Source organism: Lepisma saccharinum, chromosome 22 (assembly GCF_977018435.1).
Source record: "Lepisma saccharinum chromosome 22, izLepSacc3.1, whole genome shotgun sequence".
NCBI lineage: Eukaryota > Metazoa > Arthropoda > Insecta > Zygentoma > Lepismatidae > Lepisma > Lepisma saccharinum.
Window position 1 is genome coordinate 66,174,763 of NC_139250.1, and position 20,651 is coordinate 66,195,413.

Sequence of the window (20,651 nt, forward strand, 5' to 3'; positions counted from 1 at the left end):
TACTCTTCTCAAGCAACGAGGCTTCCAAGTTGACTTTGAATGGAGATCCAGTTAACACCTGAGACTGCCTTGTCTTTCGTCGGCGGTGCTGAATATGCTCTGCACGTGGAAGTGGTGATATCTGGTTAACGGAAATGTACCCGTATGATCCAGTATTGTTAACCCCACTTGTTGAAGGCTGCTCACCTGGAGTTTTAGCTGATACATTTGTCACAGTAGAGGGAAGAAAATCGTCCTCAGTGAAGATGTCTTGATTGAAAGGGCATGATCCAGTCATTTCAAAGCCCTTCATGGCATTCCCAACTGTAGCTGCCTTCCCATATGCCTTTGTAAAAATGGATGCCACTTGGAAAACTGTGATTGGGCGACCCGGATGGTTACTCATCCACTTATCACACACAGATGAATAAAACGACTTCAGTGGACCAAAAAATGATCTATCTAATGGCTGGGCCATACAAGCCACACACTTGCACCTGCAAGCCACACACATGTGGGGTAAAACCTCGCACGTGCGAAGTCGTGCCCCGTGCTGCATTCCTGAACAAATCACGTGATGCTGCACAGCCATTGCACAAAGCAATGGAAACTAATACACAGGTGGACTCGGCATTAACACAGCTTCTTCTATCCATCAACATCGTAATATTGTATACATTCACAATGAACTAGTACTCAAAACACGTAGTACCAAAATAAATAGCAAACCCCCTCAAAATCTTTTCACTTACGTCTCTCAGCACAACGAATTTCAAACGTATCTTCACCACTGTCCACAGCTAGCTACCATCTTGAACGAAGTAACGGTGGCGCAGTGGTGCCAACTGTGTATGATTTTCACCTCGAAAAACCGGTGCGTAGTCTTACCCGCCGCGCAGTCTTACCCGCCGCGCAGTCTTACCCCACCTTACTCTAACACTGACATAGTGCAATCTTGAAGCCAGAATATATGTGAAAAATTGATTGATTGGTGTTCTAAGTCAACTTTATGCACAGTAAAACAAATTAGGACTGGACCTATAGTTTAAAGTGGGATCCGAACCACTATGTGCCTCTCCACCGGGTATCGAACCTGGGACCCCTTGAATACAAGGCGACGACGCTACCACTGCGCCATCGGGGAGGCCCGAGTCATAAAAAGAAACGAAACATTGCTTTCTTCCAGTAAGCATTAATTTAGTTTTATCTAACTTGGAGCTTCCTTGACTGAAATATTGATTTTACCCATGCGTTATGTCGCCCCTCCTTCCTTCGAGATTTTTTAAGCCCCCTATACTTTTTGAGGACATCATACACTTCCTCAACATAAGATAACAACATTGTGATGACGCTACTCACTTGTGCACCAGAAGTAATAAACCTTGTGAGGACATCATACACTTCTTCAACAGAATATAATAACCTTGTGGGGACACTACTCACTTTGCATCAGAAGTAATAAACCTTGTGGGGACATCATACACTTCTTCAACAGAATATGGTAACGTTGTGGGGACACTACTCACTTGTGCACCAGAAGTAATAAGCCTTGTGAGGACATCATACACTTCTTCAACAGAAGATAGTAACCTTGTGGGGACACTACTCACTTTGCATCAGAAGTAATAAACCTTGTGGGGACATCATACACTTCTTCAACAGAAGATAGTAACCTTGTGGGGACACTACTCACTTTGCATCAGAAGTAATAAACCTTGTGAGGACATCATACACTTCTTCAACAGAAGATAGTAACCTTGTGGGGACACTACTCACTTGTGCACCAGAAGTAATAAGCCTTGTGAGCACATCATACACTTCTTCAACAGAAGATAGTAACCTTGTGGGGACACTACTCACTTTGCATCAGAAGTAATAAACCTTGTGGGGACATCATACACTTCTTCAACAGAAGATAGTAACCTTGTGGGGACACTACTCACTTTGCATCAGAAGTAATAAACCTTGTGAGGACATCAAACACTTCTTCAACGGAAGATATCATCCTTGTGGGGACACTACTCGCTTTGGATCGGCAGTAATATACGTTGTGAGCACATAATACATTTCAACAACAAAAAGGTAAGCTTGTGGAGCGAAAAGTTTCTTAAACGTATATCGAATTTCTATCGCGAATTGAAGCCATGACTTCCTTATTTCAAAGCATCCGAGCACGTAAAGTAAATTGATTGAATTTGTGAGATGTAAATAATGCATAAAAGAATAATATATTATCATAAATTAAAAATGTACATAAATCAATAATAATAATAACAGTTACTGTTATTTTCATGGCGTGTAAAGTTACAGTTTAGCTTCCTTGAAAATAATATTGGCTTTGCCCATGATACACCCCTCCCCTATTCCGCTTAGAAAATTTATAAGAGCTTGTATACCCTTGAGCGCACTATATATTTCTTCAATGGAAGATAACAACGTTGTAGGGACACTACTCGATTTTCCATCAGAATTTATATCCCTAGTAAAATCACTTTTTAAAATATTGACTAATTTAATTTAGTAACACTCTTGAGCCTTGTTTAATGCCTTGGTCAGCATTGTAATGTTAGATGCAAATTAACATTTAACTTAAAGCAAAGCATGATTCGAAATGTATATAAATTAAACACAAATAGTTTGTGAGAACAATGGAAGATACGTTTTGCATATATATCACATTTTGCATCGTTTCTTTCTGGCTTTTTTGGCTAATCGTGACAATTAGATAACATTGATGAAGGGACACTGGAAGAAAATAATCGAACTCAGAACTTTATTGAATCGATTTCAAGTCCTATATCCCTCTGCTTGATTTCCACATCGTATCACATGGTATTATTATTATTATGATCATTATTATTATTATCGTTAATATTACTATTATCATTATTATTATTATTTGTAATCCGCTTGGTATGTAGCTTTTTACTTTTTGTCTTCATTTTAAAAGACAAAAGTTTGCATTTCTTCCCAAAATAGCACAACACTCGTTATTATAATTATTTTGCTAACTTTATTTGTCAGTCATTTAATTACATCCAAAATAATTTTCCCAGTACTCTTGTGTTCGTCAGATCTCTCCTAATTCATGTAACATCTGTTTCTCTTTTCCAGTGATTTATTCTCTGCAGGACAAGTATTTACGATTTTGTTTATGAAAAATATCATAAACGACAAAAAACTGCAATAATCGACAGAGACTAAAAGTATTTCCTCTCTTTTATTGTCAAGTACCAACAGGGTAGCATTTTCAAACTTATTTACACATCGGTCCCCACAGCGTCTGTACAGAATCAATCGTGTGTATGGAGTGTATGTGCAAATTTTCATGAATCTAATGGACCTTGTGGGGACCCGAGGCCACCTGATTTCACAGGCCTTGTGGGTACTGGTGTCCCCACAAGGATAGGAAACGTTTTTCTTGTATAATTTGCTCACAATGTAGGTTACTTTTAATTTTCGGGAGTTTATAGTTTTACTGTGTTATTTGTCACATAATTTCAACAAACACATCAGACTACGACTGTGATTTCCCCCGGTCCCCACAGTGTATGTGCACTAACAGAGTCCCCACAAGGTAGCATATGCACGTATGGGTGGGTGTGGGTGTATGTATGTGTGTGTGGGTGTGTGTGTGGGTGGGTGTGGGTGTATGTGTGTGGGTGTGTGTGGGTGTGTGTGGGTGTATGTGTGTGTGCGTGGGTGGGTGTGGGTGTGTATGTGGGTGGGTGTGGGTGTGTGTGGGTGGGTGTGGGTGGGTGTGGGTGTATGTGTGTGTGTGTGTGTGTGGGTGTGTGTGGGTGGGTGTGGGTGTATGTGGGTGGGTGTGGGTTGGTGTGGGTGTATGTGTGTGTGTGTGGGTGTGGGTGTGTGTGGGTGGGTGTGGGTGTATGTGGGTGTATGTGTGTGTGTGGGTGGGTGTGTGTGTGTGTGTGTGTATGTTTGTGTGTGTTAATACGTTTGGCGTAGTTTTAGGTGTGGGCAAAAAAAATCAAAAAGGGGCATATTTTTAACAAATTTATGGACAACAACCTCACAGAAGTGCCTTTTATAAGTGTAGGCAAATCAATCTGAGGGGGCTCATCATTTCTCAGGAACTTCCCGAGGGTATTTTTACAAAAATCTTGGATTAGGCAGGGTTCCACACTTGAGCAAAAAGCTCATATGGGCATGTTGAGCCTGTTTTAAGTGTAGGCAAATCTGCCTGAGAGGGGCTCATCATTTCTCGGGTTTATAATACAGTCAATTACACTACTGGCGTAGAGCTGACAACTCTTCACTGTAAAAATACATGTCAAGAAACAGCAATATGAAGCCATGGATGTCCCCAAGGTAAAATATTCCGAAGGTCAAATAGTCCCCCATTAGGATCTCCGGACGGGGACTACTTTGGGAGGTCCCAGGACTAAGTATAAGATCTACATTAGGAATAAGGATATTAAATTAGGTACCTGGAATGTTCTGAGCCTTTACCGGCCTGGGGCATTTCAGTGTAAATTTAATGAAATAGTTAAGTATAAATTAGATGTAGTAGCTGTCCAGAAAGTTAGGTGGCCAGGAGATGAGAATTGTAAAACTAAGAATTATACTTTTTCCTATGTTGGTACTGAAAATCATAATTTTGGAACATGCTTTTTCATAAATAATAGAATTATCTCGACTCTTAAAACAGTAGAATATATTAATGATAGGATATCATATGCAGGTTTACAGGGTAGGTGGTGTAAAATTATTTTAATAAACATACATGCACCAACGGAAGATAAAGATGATAATACTAAAGATGATTTTTATGCAGAGTTAGAACAGGTCTTAGATAAATTTTCTCAGTATGATATTAAAATTCTGTTAGGTGACTGTAATGAACAGATTGGGAAAGAAGAGACATTTAAGCCACGATTGGTAAATAAAGTCTTCATGAATTAAGTAATGATAACGGTATAAAATTAATTTCTCTTGGAACCTCAAAGAATTTAATGGTTAAAAGTACCACTTTTAAACATAAATATATCCATAAATATACCTGGTCTTCTCCAGATGGAAAAACTCATAATCAGATAGATCATATTCTCATTGATAAGAGAAGGCATACTAGGATAATTGACGTTCGTACAAATAGAGGTGCTGACTGTGGCAGTGACCACTATTTAGTAATTGCTAAATTAAGGAAAAGACTCACAGTGATAAATCATAAGCAACAAAATCTAAAAATTATAAAATTTGATACCGTAAATTTGCTGATGAAAGAATTAAGAAAGATTACCAAATTAAACTGTCAAATAGATTTGATGTTTTGCAGGATTTAAATGATGATGAAAATATAAATGAGACAGACGTAAATAAGATTTGGGAGCACATACGTAATGCAATAGAGCCGGCAGCTAAAGATAGTTTAGGATACCATAAACCAAGGAAAAGTAAGCCATGGTTTGATAATGAATGTTATAATCTAATAGAAGTAAGAAATCAGGCTAGACTTAGGTGGCTAAATAACTCTGATGATACAAATCTAAGCAATTATAATAATAATTCTCGGTATAATAAACCGAGAAGTTAACCGCACGTTTAGAAGTAAAAAAAAAGAGATTACTTGAAAAGCAAAATTAACGAAATTGAAACAAACAGCAAAAACAAAAATATCAGATATTTATATAAAGGTGTAAATGAATTTAGAAAGGGCTGGCAACCTAAAGTAAACTTGATAAAAGATAAAGACGGTGATTTTCTAGCTGACCCAAGCGATATTTTAATAGATGGAAAAACTACTTTAATGACCTTTTAAATGTTCACGTAGGAGATAAATCAGAAGTAATTAAAGTGCACACAGCAGAACCTTTAGTTCCAGAACCTAACTTGACTGATGTTAGAGAAGTTATTAAAAGACTAAAGAATAACAAAGCACCTGACATTGATTTAATACCAGCTGAGTTAATTAAATATGGTGGAAATTCGTTAATATGTCAAATTCATAAATTAATTAGTTTAATATGGAAAAAGGAAGAAATTCCTCAACAGTGGAAGGAATCCATAATTTTTCCTGCGTTTAAATGAAGGTGATAAAATGAACTGCAATAATTATCGTGGATTTTCTCTACTCTCAACAACATATAAAATATTGTCTAACATTCTTTTAACAAGACTAACCCATATGATAATGAAATTATAGGTGATTATCAATGTGGATTTAAACGTAACAGATCAACTACAGATCAAATTTTTCACAATAGACAGACACTTGAGAAAAAGTGGGAATACATCAAAATGTCCATCAGCTATTCTATGATTTCAAAAAAGCATATGTTTCGGTCAAGAGATAAATTATATAATATATTAGTCGAGTTTGGAATACATAAAAAGCCTGTTATTATGATAAAAGAATGCACCAGTGAAACAGAAAGTAAAATTCGTGCAGGTATTAATGTGTTTAAAAAATTTACAATTCATGACGGGTTAGAATAAGGAGATGCATTATCTCCATTGTTCTTTAATTTTGGCTTAGAATATGCTGTTAGTAAGATAAAGGAAACTAACGAAGGACTAAAATTAAATGGTGTGACTCAGTTGTTAGCATATGCAGATGATGTAGTCTTATTAGGGGATGATAGAAATACAATTAAGAATATATGCTAATTTTTTTTTCAAAACTGCTAAAGAGATAGGTTTGGAAGTTAACAAAGAGAAAACTAAATTAATGCTTACAAGCCGAAACCAAGTGTTAGGTAATAATCAAAATCTAATTATTGATAACAACTCGTTTGAACCAGTTTCCAAATTCAAATACTTAGGCGTAATATTATTAAGTGAAACTTTTATTAAAGAGGAAATAAAAAGTAGGCAAAATTCAGCAAATGCATGTTCCTTCTCTCTTCATAAAAGTTTGTCTTCTCGTTTAGTATCTAAGAAACTAAAAGTTAAAATATACAAAACAGTAATTTTGCCTGTAGTATTATATGGATGTGAAACTTGGTCCCTTACATTGAAAGAGGGACATAAATTGAGAGTATTTGAAAATAAGATCCTTAGAAAAATATTTGGACCTAAAGGGGATGAGGAGACAGGTGAGTGGAGAAGGTTGCATAATTTAGAACTACATAATTTGTATTCATGTCCAGATATTATTAGAATAATTAAATCAAGAAGACTTAGGTGGGCAGGTCATGTGGCACGAATGGGAGAGGAAAGAGGAGTTTACAGGATTCTTGTTGTGAAACCTGATGGTAAGAGACCTGTAGGAAGACCAAGACGAAGATGGAGGGACAACGTTGCGATAGACCTAAAGGAAATCGGTATGGATGGAAAAGAGTATATACAGGGTGCTCGGAAATTCCCCTTACAAACTCCTAGGGCTAGTAGAGGGGACTGAGTAGACAATGTTTGGAATATGAACCCATGTCCGGAAACGTACCGTTTCCGTGCTACAACCATGACAATGTGTCGGAATTGCCTGTGTTGGTATGCAACCGGGTAGGTAGTACATGACGTCAGAAGATCACCTGGTGGCACGTGACTTCCGTCAGGAACTGTGGTTTCAGCACGATGTCGCACCGCTTCACTTTACATGTGACGTTCGGAGATATCTTAACCGAAGATTCGGGCAAAGGTGGATAGGCCAAGGTGGTCCAACCGCGTGGCCCCCACGATCGCCGGATTTAAACGCCATTGAATTATTTCTTGTGGGGTCGTTTGAAGAGTATGGTGTACGAGATTCCTGTAGACACAGAGGACGAACTGCTGGCAGGAGGTATGGTCACTGCACAAGAGATTGACGGGACACCAGGTGTGATGGAGCGAGTGTACCGAAACATGATTCGTCGGTACAATGTGTGCAACGACGTTCGTGGTCGTTACATCAGTGCCGTATGCGACACATCTAGTGCAGAAGACAGAAACAAGTTGTTGCGTTCCACGGTCGACACAGGTGTTATTGTGAGCAATGAATAGTACGTTTATTTCTTGTTTGCTTGGCATTATTACCACATAAATTCGATTGTATTATGGACTGAGTCGCACGTCATTTACTTCTGTGCCTTACGCAACACCTCATTTGACATGGTTGTAATAAAAGATTACACTTTAGGTCATCAGGTGATCTGTACTGCCTACCCGGTTGCATAACAACACAGGCACATCCGACACTTTGTCATGGTTGTAGCACGGAAACAGTAGGTTTCCGGACATGGGTTCGTATTCCAAATATTGTCTACTCAGTCCCCTCTACTAGCCCTAGGAGTTTGTAAGGGGAATTTCCGAGCACCCTGTAGATCTTGCTCTAGATAGGGACAGATGGAAGGCCTATGTTGCTGCAGCCATGAACCTTCGGGTTTAGGAATGCTAGAGTGTTCGTTAGTTAGTTAGTTATATATTAAAGAATGTTAATCACCCTAGTACGAGGGTTTAGATTTCGTAACATGGTTAGGCAATTTCTTACACCTATAAATTAGCTAAATCCACCAGAAGATGTGAAAATATAGCTTAATTTTGACCAAAATAGACCATAGTATCAATTGGCCTTGGACAATGTTCTTGCCAGAACTCTCTCATCTCTTCGACTACTGCAGCTTTCAACAGCCGGATCTTCTATCAGGTTTAGGCTGTGGCTGAAGCATGGAATAAAAGCGGCGTATTTACATTCTCGATTCACAATTGTCCTTACACCATTGAACCGTTCTGACATGTTTGACGCATTATCATACGACTGGCCTCTGTAGTTAGTAATATCCAAGCCTTTTTTCCTTCAGAAAGTTCAGAAGTATGCTAGCCATCTGCTCTGCTGTGTGTCTCAGCATAGGCATTAATGTCAGGAACCGATCAACTGAACCATCGGGCAGAACGTAATGGATTGCAATCGTTAGCTGATCGAGGTGTAATACGTCAGGTGTCTAGTCAATTGAGACAGAGAAGTACTTCGCCTCCTTGGATTCTTTCCGGTGGTGTCCTTCACCTTTCTTCCCGTGAGATTTGCCAGTTCATCGCATATTGTGGATGACAAATAAGAAACATGTCCTTTCTCGCGGTTGAAATAGTTTGTAATATGGCTAGCCAGAAGAGTATCATACTTCGCCAACAGGTCAATGATGCCAAGGTAGTTACCATTATGAGCGGAACCTGTAATCTCATCCGCGCCCCTTATAGCAAGACCACGCTTAGCTAGGAATATCAGAGTGTCGATGACCCACTTCACAATCTGGCGCTAGTATCACCGCTCTTCCTCGACCTGTTTAGCGGCTAGGTAGTCAACACGACCGGCTTCCCTCTGTCGGCTCGCAAAGGAAAATGTAGTCAACATGACCATCGCTGCTTTCATGCATTTTTATTCTATATTCACCTGCCCTCCAGGTGTCAAAACCGCCAGAAACGAACTTGGTCACTTGAACAGCACTGCCGCCGAACAATTTGCATGCAAAGCAGAACATCCTCCTTGTCGAAGGCGAGTAGCACAACCATTGTCTATAGGATTTTTGGCCATGGAGCAGATACGTACGCAAGAATAAATTCAGTGTGTAGGCAGTCTTTTGGACCTTTCTTGTCCCAATATTCTCGAGTGTCATCGTTGATTTCACCCAACTATACAAAATCATTGGGGAAATCCTCCATCGTCGGAGCTAGTTCTTAAGAGATAGAGTCTCCTTTCACCTCTTCTCTCCCCCCTGAACTTTCCCGCTCTTTATTCTCTCTTGCTTCGACAGGTTCATCTTGCTTGGCCTGACCTTCAGGAGCACTCGAACTTGCAATTGCATCCGGAACAAACGATTGAGACGAAGATATCCGTACTCCGAAGTGTGAACTCAATTTTGGAATTTTTGCCAAAAGCTTTTCTTCTGCTGCTGCTTGTTTCCTTTTTGGTTTGATTTGGTGTTTTAAGTCCACTTTATGCACAGTAAGGCTAATCGGGACTGGACCTATAGTTTAAAGTGGGATCAGAACCACTATGTGCCTCCACCGGGTATCGAACCCCAGACCCCTTGATTACAAGGCAACGACGCTACCACTGCGCCATCGGGGAGACCTTGTTTCCTTTACTTTTCCGCTGTATCACACCCACTGAGTTAAGACGCCATAGTAAGCGTGCGCGATGCAGTACGACTAATAACAAAATGTGAGGTCACGTCAAAACCTAATAATGAAATACCGTCGATTATTTCTGTACAACTAACTTTCAAGGTGAACAATTTACTACGTCGCACTTACCGAACAATAATAAAGTTACAACAATCACCAAGATATTGAAAAAAAAAACATATTTAAATTACAAAGCAAACTGTTTAACGTAAAATTGATAGCATTAACTTGAAATCTTTGGTGAATAATAAACACAACGAAGTTATAGCTACGTCACAGCGCAAATAATAATAGTAACTGTATAATAAGTAACGCTGTCTGTAGGCGTCTGAAATTGGGGCTCAATTCTCATTCTAAGATTTATTTTCAGGTTAATATAGCAAAAGAAAGCTGTTCCGCTTTCGTAAATTTCTGGTCAGTTTTCATCTGTTTTTTTTTCAGGAATGGGCCTAATGCTACAGCATCAATAGCACCCACCTTGGTATTGCTGGGTATGCTCGTATGCACAGAACTGTCTTTTGATACAATCCCTTTTTTTAGTGTGATTTCTTAAATAATACATTGAATCTCTTTCACTCTCTTTTAGCACCACAAATTGCGCTCCTTTTTTATTTGTGCCGTGAATTGTAATAACTAACAATACATTAAACCACTCACTACTGCAGAAATTCCTACTACTACAAAAATCAACCGCAAAATTAACATACCTGATCACTGATTTATCCTGGCAACTGCTACACTGTTTAATTTATTGCAAGTTACGTCATGTGGTAAATCTGTAAATGTCCATTATTTCTTACCAATATTATTCATATATAAAATTCTAAACACATTCCTGGTTGATTGCATGTTTATTTGATTGAGTATGTCAATGAATTCCTATATTTGGTCTAATTTAGAACTTTTTAGCACATTATCGGCGCTATTGATGTGTTTCTCGTGACGTATGATCCACAAAGTAGCGCTCGGCAGTAGACGATGCGTAGGGAGAAGAGTGCAGAGAGCTGCTGTACGATCAAATCAAACGTGGAAAAGGAGGGAGAGAGAAATGAGCGAGTACATTGTTGGCCATTGCGTACTTACTTGAACGATCACCTCCAATAAATAAGTGCCAATTTAAAAAATTTACAGCCGGTATGCTTTTCGGCATCCTAATTTACTACTGGTATGCCATACCGGCCCAATTCGATCACTGAGTCATATATATATATACAACTTACAACTAGCATTGTACCAGATTTTAAGAAGACGGTTTAGGATTTTTAAAATTTAAGTTTCCTTACAAGAAGGCTATTGGAAGAAATTGTATTTGAAGGCAAATATTTCTTAGAGAGGTCCATAGATATTACTTCAATAGTTCAATTAATAATATAATGAAGTGATTCATTTATATCAATTTGGCAGCATATTAAATGCGAGATTCAATAGATTTTGTAGAATATATCTATGAATATAATGGTCTTTTTAATATGAAACTTATTACAAAACTTGTACATAAATTATATATACAGGGTGAAACGAGCTTCACCCACAAATTTCCACATGTTGTTTTCAGGGACTTTGGCAGAGTGTTTTGATATGAGGAAGCCATGGTCTTCGATGCCTTAGTACACATTAATTGCATTTCTTTCCTTTATCCAAACTCATCTACCTTTGTTTATGTTTACACGGAATCTGTTTTGTTACTCGAACTAAACTACCTTTGCTTATGTCTTCTTTTGGTGTTATGTGAAGAGCTTAGTGCACGAGACTCCAATCGACACTTCCATAGACCTGGTTGCTAGGATCTTCGCAGCAGCTGAGGATGTGCGTCAAACTCGTGGGATGCTAGAGCGTGTGTAACAGTCGATGCTGCGTCGCTGTACACTCATGGCGGTCGACATTTTGAACAGCTGATTTAAAGAAACATTGCGTATTGAAGAGTACACAGTGTACTCTACTGCACGTACCTTGATAGGATTCAGGTATTAGTTAGTGCTTTGCTACTCGCCTTGGCTTTCACGGCCAGAAGAAGAGAAACTATACACATATGTATTCTGTGTACAGCTTTTCTGTATCGTGCTTCATTGTACCTGCATATTTCGGAGACACGTTCAGTTTATAATTAAATATTTTGTATTTTCACCTCCTGGTTTCATCTTGTGCAACTAGTATTAACCTACATTGCCATGTCCTTCACTCGAACCTATCATACCTTATAGTTATTTAAGAAAAAAAGTTTGAGTTTTGTCCTAGGTTTGTTTCTTTACTCATTATTTTTTTTTGTATTGATACTCATGATATTACAGATGACGCTGAGTAGTTGATCCATTTTTCTTTGTAATCTATTAGAACCCATATATCGCGATATAAAGGACACATACCATAAGTTTAACGCATCATCATGACATTACTCTGTAATAAGGCACCGATGACCATGGCTTCCTCATATCAAAACAGTCAACCAATATCCCTTAATGACCTATGAAAGTTTGTAGGTAGAGTTCTGTTCCATCCTCTATATTTACTATACCGCTATATCTGCAATTAAGAGATTTCATTATGGTGTGTAATCTTTATTTGCAGTGTCTTTTGGTGGCATCGCAGGATTGTTTTTTGGAGGAAGCCTTCTTTCAGTCGTAGAATTTGTGTACATATTTACAATGTATGCACTTTACATATTTGGGAGAAGGAAAGTCAGTTCTGCCCGTATGGGATGTAACAGATATGATAAGAAAGTTTATAGCAGGCAACACATACCAATCTACCAAGGCAGAAAGGAGAACCCTAGATTGTGGCGAATAAGGAATTATAAAGATAATGTTAAGCAGCCACCAATACATACAACATATCTAGATCAAAGGCAAATCAGGGGAAGATCAGTGAATTCCAAGTTTAGAAGGTAAGAATAACTAGGATTGTAAATATACTACTACGTACAAAAAGTACCAGGAATTTGTGAAGAAAACACAAAATGCATAGTTAATCATCAATATTTATTTTGTCGCCTTCAAAATAGGCCCCATCAGATGCAACACACATATGCGAACGCTTCATCAAGTTTTCAAAACACTTTTCAAACGCAGAAGGCAGTATCGCCCTGAGCGCCTTCTGCGAATTTCCTTTAATGGATTCAATTGATTAAAAACGCCTTCCCCGAAGTGGTAACTTGAATCACGGAAAGAGAAGAAATCACACGGAGCCATATCTGGAGAAAATGGTGCTTGGGCGAGAACATGTGTTGAGTTTTTGGCCAAAAACTCGCGAACAAAGATAACAATGAGCATGACCTTAATTTGCGAGCGACTTTGGGGTGGTTTTTTGGGTTTTGGTTCATTTTCGAAGCACCATTCCGAAGATTGTTGACCTGTTTGCATGTCATACTCATTCACCCATGTCTCATCACCAGCTATTATGCGTTTTATGAAGGTTGAGTTACTAGAGGCTCCCGAAATCATGTCTTCAACAACATCCCTGCGATGTGCTTTTTGCAGGAAATTCAGCTCCTTCGGAACAAGTCGTGCCACGACGCGTTTCATGCCTAACACATCAGTCCAAATGTTGTGAACGGACATGTGTGATATGCCAAGCTAACGAGCCACCTCTCTCTCTCACACACACAAGCCGGTTTTCAAACACCATTGTCCTGATTTTTCCGACGTTTTCGTCAGTCGTCGATGTGGAAGGTCGACCAGATCGGTGTAAATCAGCAACATCTTCTCTGCCTTCTATGAAAGCCTTGTACCATGCATACTCTTGTGTTTTCGACAGAAACTAATCACCAAAGGTCTTTTGTAGCATTTTCAACGATGCAGAACACCACAGACTATTGGCAACACAAAATTTCAAACAAATGCTTTGCTCGATATTTTTCTCCATTCTGCATATCGCAGGACACTCGTCAACACAACTAACGTAAACAGCTGCTATACATAAACTAATTGATAGATTACTCTACCCCTCTGCGTGGTCATTTAGTACAGTGCTGCCAAAATTGATTCTCGAGACCTCCAATGTGGGACTTTTACCAGCCAAATTCCCCGTACTTTTTTTTACTTTATACATATTTGTGTTATTAGCGCGGTATGGGACACATACCTTTCTCATAAAATCTTAGCAATGGTGAAATATACGGTTCTAATACACACACTTATTGATATAATTGCAGTATATTCATCATGAAAAAAAATAATTATATTTAGTAATGTATAAGATTCATGAGCTTTCATATGCTGACCAAGGCAGAAATATATTTTATTATAAAACATAAACTAAACGTAACGTTTCAACCTTCTAGCAAGTTCTTCTTCATACTCTGTACCAAGTAAAATGTAACAAGGTACACAACAAGACGATATATATATATATATATATATATATATATATATATATATATATATATATATATATACAAAAAACTCCCCTCCAGACTATTAGAAAGTAGTTCTGGAACAATCTAACAGGTGGCTTTCCCTTGACAACTGTACTTTCACCTGAAAGAGAATGTGGTTGGACTCTTTATCTCACGCCATATTTCCTTCATTCTTCTTCCTTCTTCTCTCCTCTTTCTCTCTTGTCCTTTCCACTCTTTCTAACACATTTTTCCATTATCTTTTTTACTTCAGTCGCCCATTCCAGTTCATTGTATCTTATTTACCTTAAATTCTCTATTTCCTAGGATTCCTTCCATTTTCTCACTAATATTCTCTTCTCCCTTCCTATCTGCTTAGCCTCGTCCCACTCTGTATCATGTCCTGTTTCTCTCATGTGCTTAAGTATCGCAATTTTCTCTCTCTTAAGTCGTACATCATCCGTATGTTGTTTCAACCTGTCTTTGAGTCTTTTTTTCGTTTCTCCTATGTACACACTCTGACTTTCTTTACATTTCACTTCCTAGATAATTCCTTCCTGTTCTTTGTTTTCCTTTTTCTTGTTTGCATTCTTCACTATTCGTAAGATGCTTTTCCCTTCCTTCCGGTAAGTTTTATTGCCCGCTTTTCTAAGCACTTTGCGTATATTTTCTGTGGTCGACCCCATATTCCTTATTCCAAAGTTCATCTCTTTTCCTTTCTCTTTCTCTTTTTCTTCCTCCTCCAATTCTCCCATGCCACTCTTTCTTCCTCCTTCTGTCTATGTCCAGTCTATCCTCCTTCTCATAGCCATTATTTTCCAGCTGTTTCCATAGGCTATTTACCTTGCCTTCTTTTTCACATTCTTTTGTGCATATTTTCTTGATTCTGTCCTACATATTCTTTATGAAATTTATTTTTGTCACCCCACTTACATCACTTCTTTTGTGGCAGAAAACCACTTCTGCACACTTCTTCGGATGCCAAGCGGTTTCAATTTCTTGTCCTCTCTTCCTTTTCATCAATATATCTAGGTAGCTAATCTTGTCTTCTTCTTCTACGTATATCGAGTTCCAATAATATCCTTTATTCTTCATCTTGTATTTCTTTGGCAAATATGTCGAGCTGCCTCGTAGTTCCCTTCTATATGCCAAAACAATCGTCCACATATCTGCAAAACAGAATCATTTTGTCACCTTCTTTTTCTATCACTATTTATTCCCATTAATTCATAACCAATTCAGCCAATGCTGGGCTTAGGCTAGAATCTATATTCAATCCTTCACTCATTAACATTATTTTATCCCCTATTACACTGAAACCGTCATTTCAAATGGTTTCCAGCGCCTTCACTACCCTTTCACTATCCCATTCTACTATAATTTCATTTCCCAGTCTCTTTTTAATAATGTCCAAAACTTGTCCCCTCTTGACGCTCGGGAACATACTTTTCACGTCTAAACTAAACATTGTTGTCTTCATCTCATTCGACTTAAGACCTTTTATGAGGTCCAGCACTTGTTCACTGTTCTCAAATGCTCTGCTTTCTTCCTGTGTTACTAACACTTCAATAACTTTCTTTAATGTAATTTCCAACGGGTTCCAAAATATTTTTTCTGCAGTCCATTACTGGTCCCAACTTTATCTCTTTAATTATCAGCTTATTCAACTTATTTCTTTAATTACAATATCCTAATTCCTTTCCTTGTTATTAATTCGTGAATTTCTTCCCGAAAAATATATGCTGATTTTTTACTGAACTACATAAAAATACACATAGGCTTTCAATATAGCATTTTTTGTTTAATTTGTTAATTAATAAACTTATTTTATTTCATAAGTAGTTTTTAACGGATAATATATTGTCACAATAACGCAAATGAAACCATTCTTGAAATTTTATCCGTGTTTTTATTGCACTATTTATATTCAAGTCATAATTTCAAAGATTTAAATAATTTTTACTCAGCACAATATAAAACAAAAATGGTAATGGAATCAACGTTTATGGACAGTTCTAGAAACGGTGCTTCAACCCAAGGAAGAGTATATAGTATTTGGGAAACTCTATCCTCCTCAATTCAAGAATATGCTGAGAATTCTTCACTTCATGGCGTTTCGTACCTCAAGAAATCTTCACTACCTTGTTCATTCAAGTAAGTTCACCAAAATTGGTTAATATTAGGTCCAAACATAGATTATTTTATTTATTTATTTTTTGGCATTTAAAGTGAAAGATATATCTCCAAATACAGAGGCACTAATATAAAAATATGAATGTAAGTGAAATGAAATCGCATGCGTATTACATGTAAGTACCTAGGTAACTGTGTGTATCACCTACGTCACAAACTGTTTCGTTGTGGGTTCTAGCAGCCATGATTGAGGTCAGTTCTTGTAAGCATACGGAATTCAATCGGGTGGACGGGAGATAACGAACGCTACGTGGTGGCTATTTACTTGCAAACGACAATGAAATTGGCATCAGACATGGCGGCTGTGCGCATCCTGACGTCACATGAAACCCAGCTATTGATATAATGTATAATAATGACGAGCTCGTATATAGTAAGCCCCGCGACAGGTTAAGTTTGAAGCAGGTTCTATGTATCAATCCGCGCGAGATCTGAGCTCAGAATCTTCATTGCCGGTCTTGCCTCAACCGCCGAGCTGCTTACATCGCAGACACAGAGAAATTCCGCAGTATTGCCAACCGCACAACACACGAAAACCCTCACATGCATGTAAAGCGGAATGTATTTTTGCCTCTTTCTGTCTCCTGAAACATATAGTTTTTAAAGTACTTTCTGCGCATAGATTATTTCAAATTCGATATTGTTTATTTGAGTGGGCGAGGTTCATCCTGAGGCTGATCTGCCACCTAACCCATGTCATTGAGTACATTTAAATTTACATTTCTTACATGTATGTTCAAAACAAACCGTACGATTTAGATACAAAATACTGCTTTTGATCAAAAAATAATAATAAATGTTACATGAATAAAATGATACATGAAATGGCGAAAAGACAACATAAAAATAAAAGTAAAATAAATGTGTTATTACTTAATGCAAATCGCGAAATATCTTCGAAACACGAGGGCATCTGTGTATATTTGGAGCACGCAGAAAAGAGAAAGACAGAGGCAAAAGTAAACGACAGACCCCTTTTGAATTTAATGACGAGTTATTGTTTTTGGTTTCGTAAGAAATAAATCTATAAAAAAACTTGGTTGCTTCGTTCTCAATCAAGTTTATACCACCAAAAAAGCATGATTTGTTATTGGTGGTATGTACAATGAAGTGCATTGTCTGCTACTATTACTCTTTTTGGTTTCAATTTATGAATCACTTCACTAAACGAGGATTCAAATCTTCGTGTGTCAATTTCTTGGTAATAATCACCATTCTCTATCTTTCCATGGGAGAGTAAACATGCGTCTTCAAAAAATCCTTCACTGCCGCCAGTGGGTGAAACAATAAACGCCCCTCCCCCTTTCCCGTCGTCTGCTTTAAGCCCTGGAGGTGGTTTGCAAAGTTGTACCACGCTTGATTTAATGTACACCCCGAGTTGACACATGTCTCGTCCAAATAAAAAAAAAACTTGTTTCTTCTCACAGCGATATCTCTAAATACCGCGGAAATTCTGTTGTCGTCAATCAACAAACAATCGTTTCCTCCTCCTGGATGCAAATCACCTCACGCCCATATTTATTCTGGTCTTCTTGCTGTAAGGAGGAATGTGTATTTAAAACAACTTGCTTGACTTTGAAGAGCTTTTCCCTTCGGATGGTGCCCCAAATAACACTCGGGCAAATCCGCGCCCTGAACAGCCGATCTCGATTCAGCCATTCTCGTCGCTGTATAGCACGATTAGCAATAAATCACGATAAAAAGGTTAAAATAGTGGGATGTGCAACACTGGTATCACCTTTTCCACGAGCTCTGCAACATATTCAGTTTCGCTCTACTCGCTCTGGAGTTTCAGTGTCTCTTTAACGCAATAGACATCTCAGTTGGCTAACCTACGGTTCCAAGTTAGTCTGATCAGTAATGGCATACGATCAAGTCCATACCTCCTAATGAATGCATTATTTTATCTATGTTTTACAAATTAAATAAGTGTTTTCTTGCAAGTATGCAGTTGTGTCGGAATAGAACATGTCTCAGTGGAATTATTCTGCGCGAACGTTTGGATCGACATATGCGAAAACCTGCTGCAAAGTTGACTTGCCGCACAGTTTATATATACTCGTAGTACCAATTAATGCAAAATCAACATTATTATTACAAAATATAGTCTGAAGTCAAATATTTCATGAAACCATGTGTAGATTAGATTTGGCTAGATCAAATATAGCAATAATAGGATAGAAAGAGTAACGCATACATTTTATATACATATAAGAGTAAGTTATGGTGAAATAATGAAGTTGTACGAATCCTGTAAAACCTCTGCACTGAATGAGTAAGTTTCGCCACACTATATATAGCTAATACACATGTTGCCTTTAGTTTCGATCTAAAGAATGCTTTTTCACTGTTTTTTGTAAATTTTGAATTCTTGTTTAACTCTGCATTTGCACATCTTTTGGAAAACGGATGAAATAATAAACAATGATAATAATGCTTAAGAATTCACTATTCGTACATATCGTGGAATTCTAAAGAGTGAAACATTTCAAACGTTTGAAATGTTCATAATGTTATTTTTAATTATCTCGACAACTATCACAGGAGGAAATTATAATTATTGTTTTCTGCGTGGTGGGATGAACAGCGAGACGTGAAGTCAAAGAACAAATTTCATGTTTCATGACACGGATACATTCGCATAAAAAAATATTTTGAAATCTGCAACACTTGCATAGTTTAAAATGACAAATGTTTCAATTGCAAACAACGGTGATATCATTAGATCAGGAGTAAGAGATCAGGACACATTATTCATCCAAAATCCATTGGAGGTAGTGGTTCTTCCATGCCTAAGATCGCACACCATACAGATTAAATTTTCATTTGACTGACCCTCGTATATTATTGCAATTAACAAAATATTCTTTAAAAGTCAACGATACTACTTAGATTTAGAGTGTGATAGTTTCTCTCTTTTTTCATTCCTTCTTGGAATGAAGGGGAAGAGAATGCAGAAACTGTGATTAGAAATAAATAAGAATTGAGATGATCTCACTAGCAGTCGCAAAAAAAATGAGATTACGCGTAATCATGACGTAGGATGGAGAGGTGACTAGAGAAGTCAAAGAAATGGAAAGGAAAATATTAGAGCAGAGGACAAAGGAAAATAGATGAGAGGAGAGGAGATGGAAAGAGAAGAGAGAAGAGGAATGGAGAGAAGAGCTAAGAAGTGGAAAAATAATTTAGGAAAGAAAGAAATTATATGATCATCAATTAAATAATAGAGCATATCTTTTAAAAATAGGATAACTCTTATTACTTTCACAAAGTGTGTTTTTATATGTCATATGTAAGTTATGTATATTTTATTCGTTTCGTCTATTTCATAACTTCTTATATTGCTCACGACAATCTGGAATTAAATCTAGGTCTATGTGCAATAAATTTGGTTGTCTTGTATTGCTAAACTATCCTTGTTCAAAAACTTTTAATGAAAGCTTTATAAAGACAATTCCATTGTGAGAGGTGTGACATCCAGATAAATTTACATTCATTTTTAAATTATTTTCTTAGGACTTTCAATTGATTGATTTGCTTTATTTTATTTCGCTTTTTGTGCAACTTTGGCTAATTTGCGAAGGTGTGAATGAGTGATGATATCATGAAATTGATATATAGACTCTGACAAACATCCATACCCAGGCCGGGATCCGAACCCGCGAACCCTGGAGTCGTAGCGCATTGTGCTAATCACTCCACCACGGGAGATTTCTAAGCACCTTCAAATATGTAACTCTATCAATTTAAGTAATTTCATTTTCCTTCATAAAAGATATTTAATAACAGAATATATTCCTCCCCCATCTTAATTCTCTGCTACAGAAAATACATTTTTTGTAATTGTGACGGGTGTGACCCTTCCGATACATCACTATATGACCTTCCTCAGTCTTTCAGATAATCCTGTGAAATATATGAGTTTAACGAAACAATTTCATTATATTTTCACAAGGGGAAATTTAGTCGATATTTAGATGCTTTTAGATTCTAAAAATATTACTATCTTCTATATTTATAAACATATTTTGCCTGTGACAAATTTTGAGAAGGGTGTAACATGAACATGTAAGATTATGAACAATGTAAA

General features: G+C 37.5%; 1 protein-coding gene across 1 annotated transcript in view; it reads left to right on the forward strand.

Annotated features, from left to right (window-relative positions):
• LOC146004902 (uncharacterized) overlaps nt 1-20,651 on the forward strand; it is a 401,464-nt gene that overhangs the window by 380,211 nt on the left and 602 nt on the right. The window contains exons 9-10 of the mRNA XM_083143930.1: nt 12,604-12,919; nt 16,382-16,522. Of these exons, the coding sequence (XP_083000056.1) occupies nt 12,604-12,919; nt 16,382-16,522 (457 nt within the window). The remainder of the gene's footprint in view (nt 1-12,603; nt 12,920-16,381; nt 16,523-20,651) is intronic.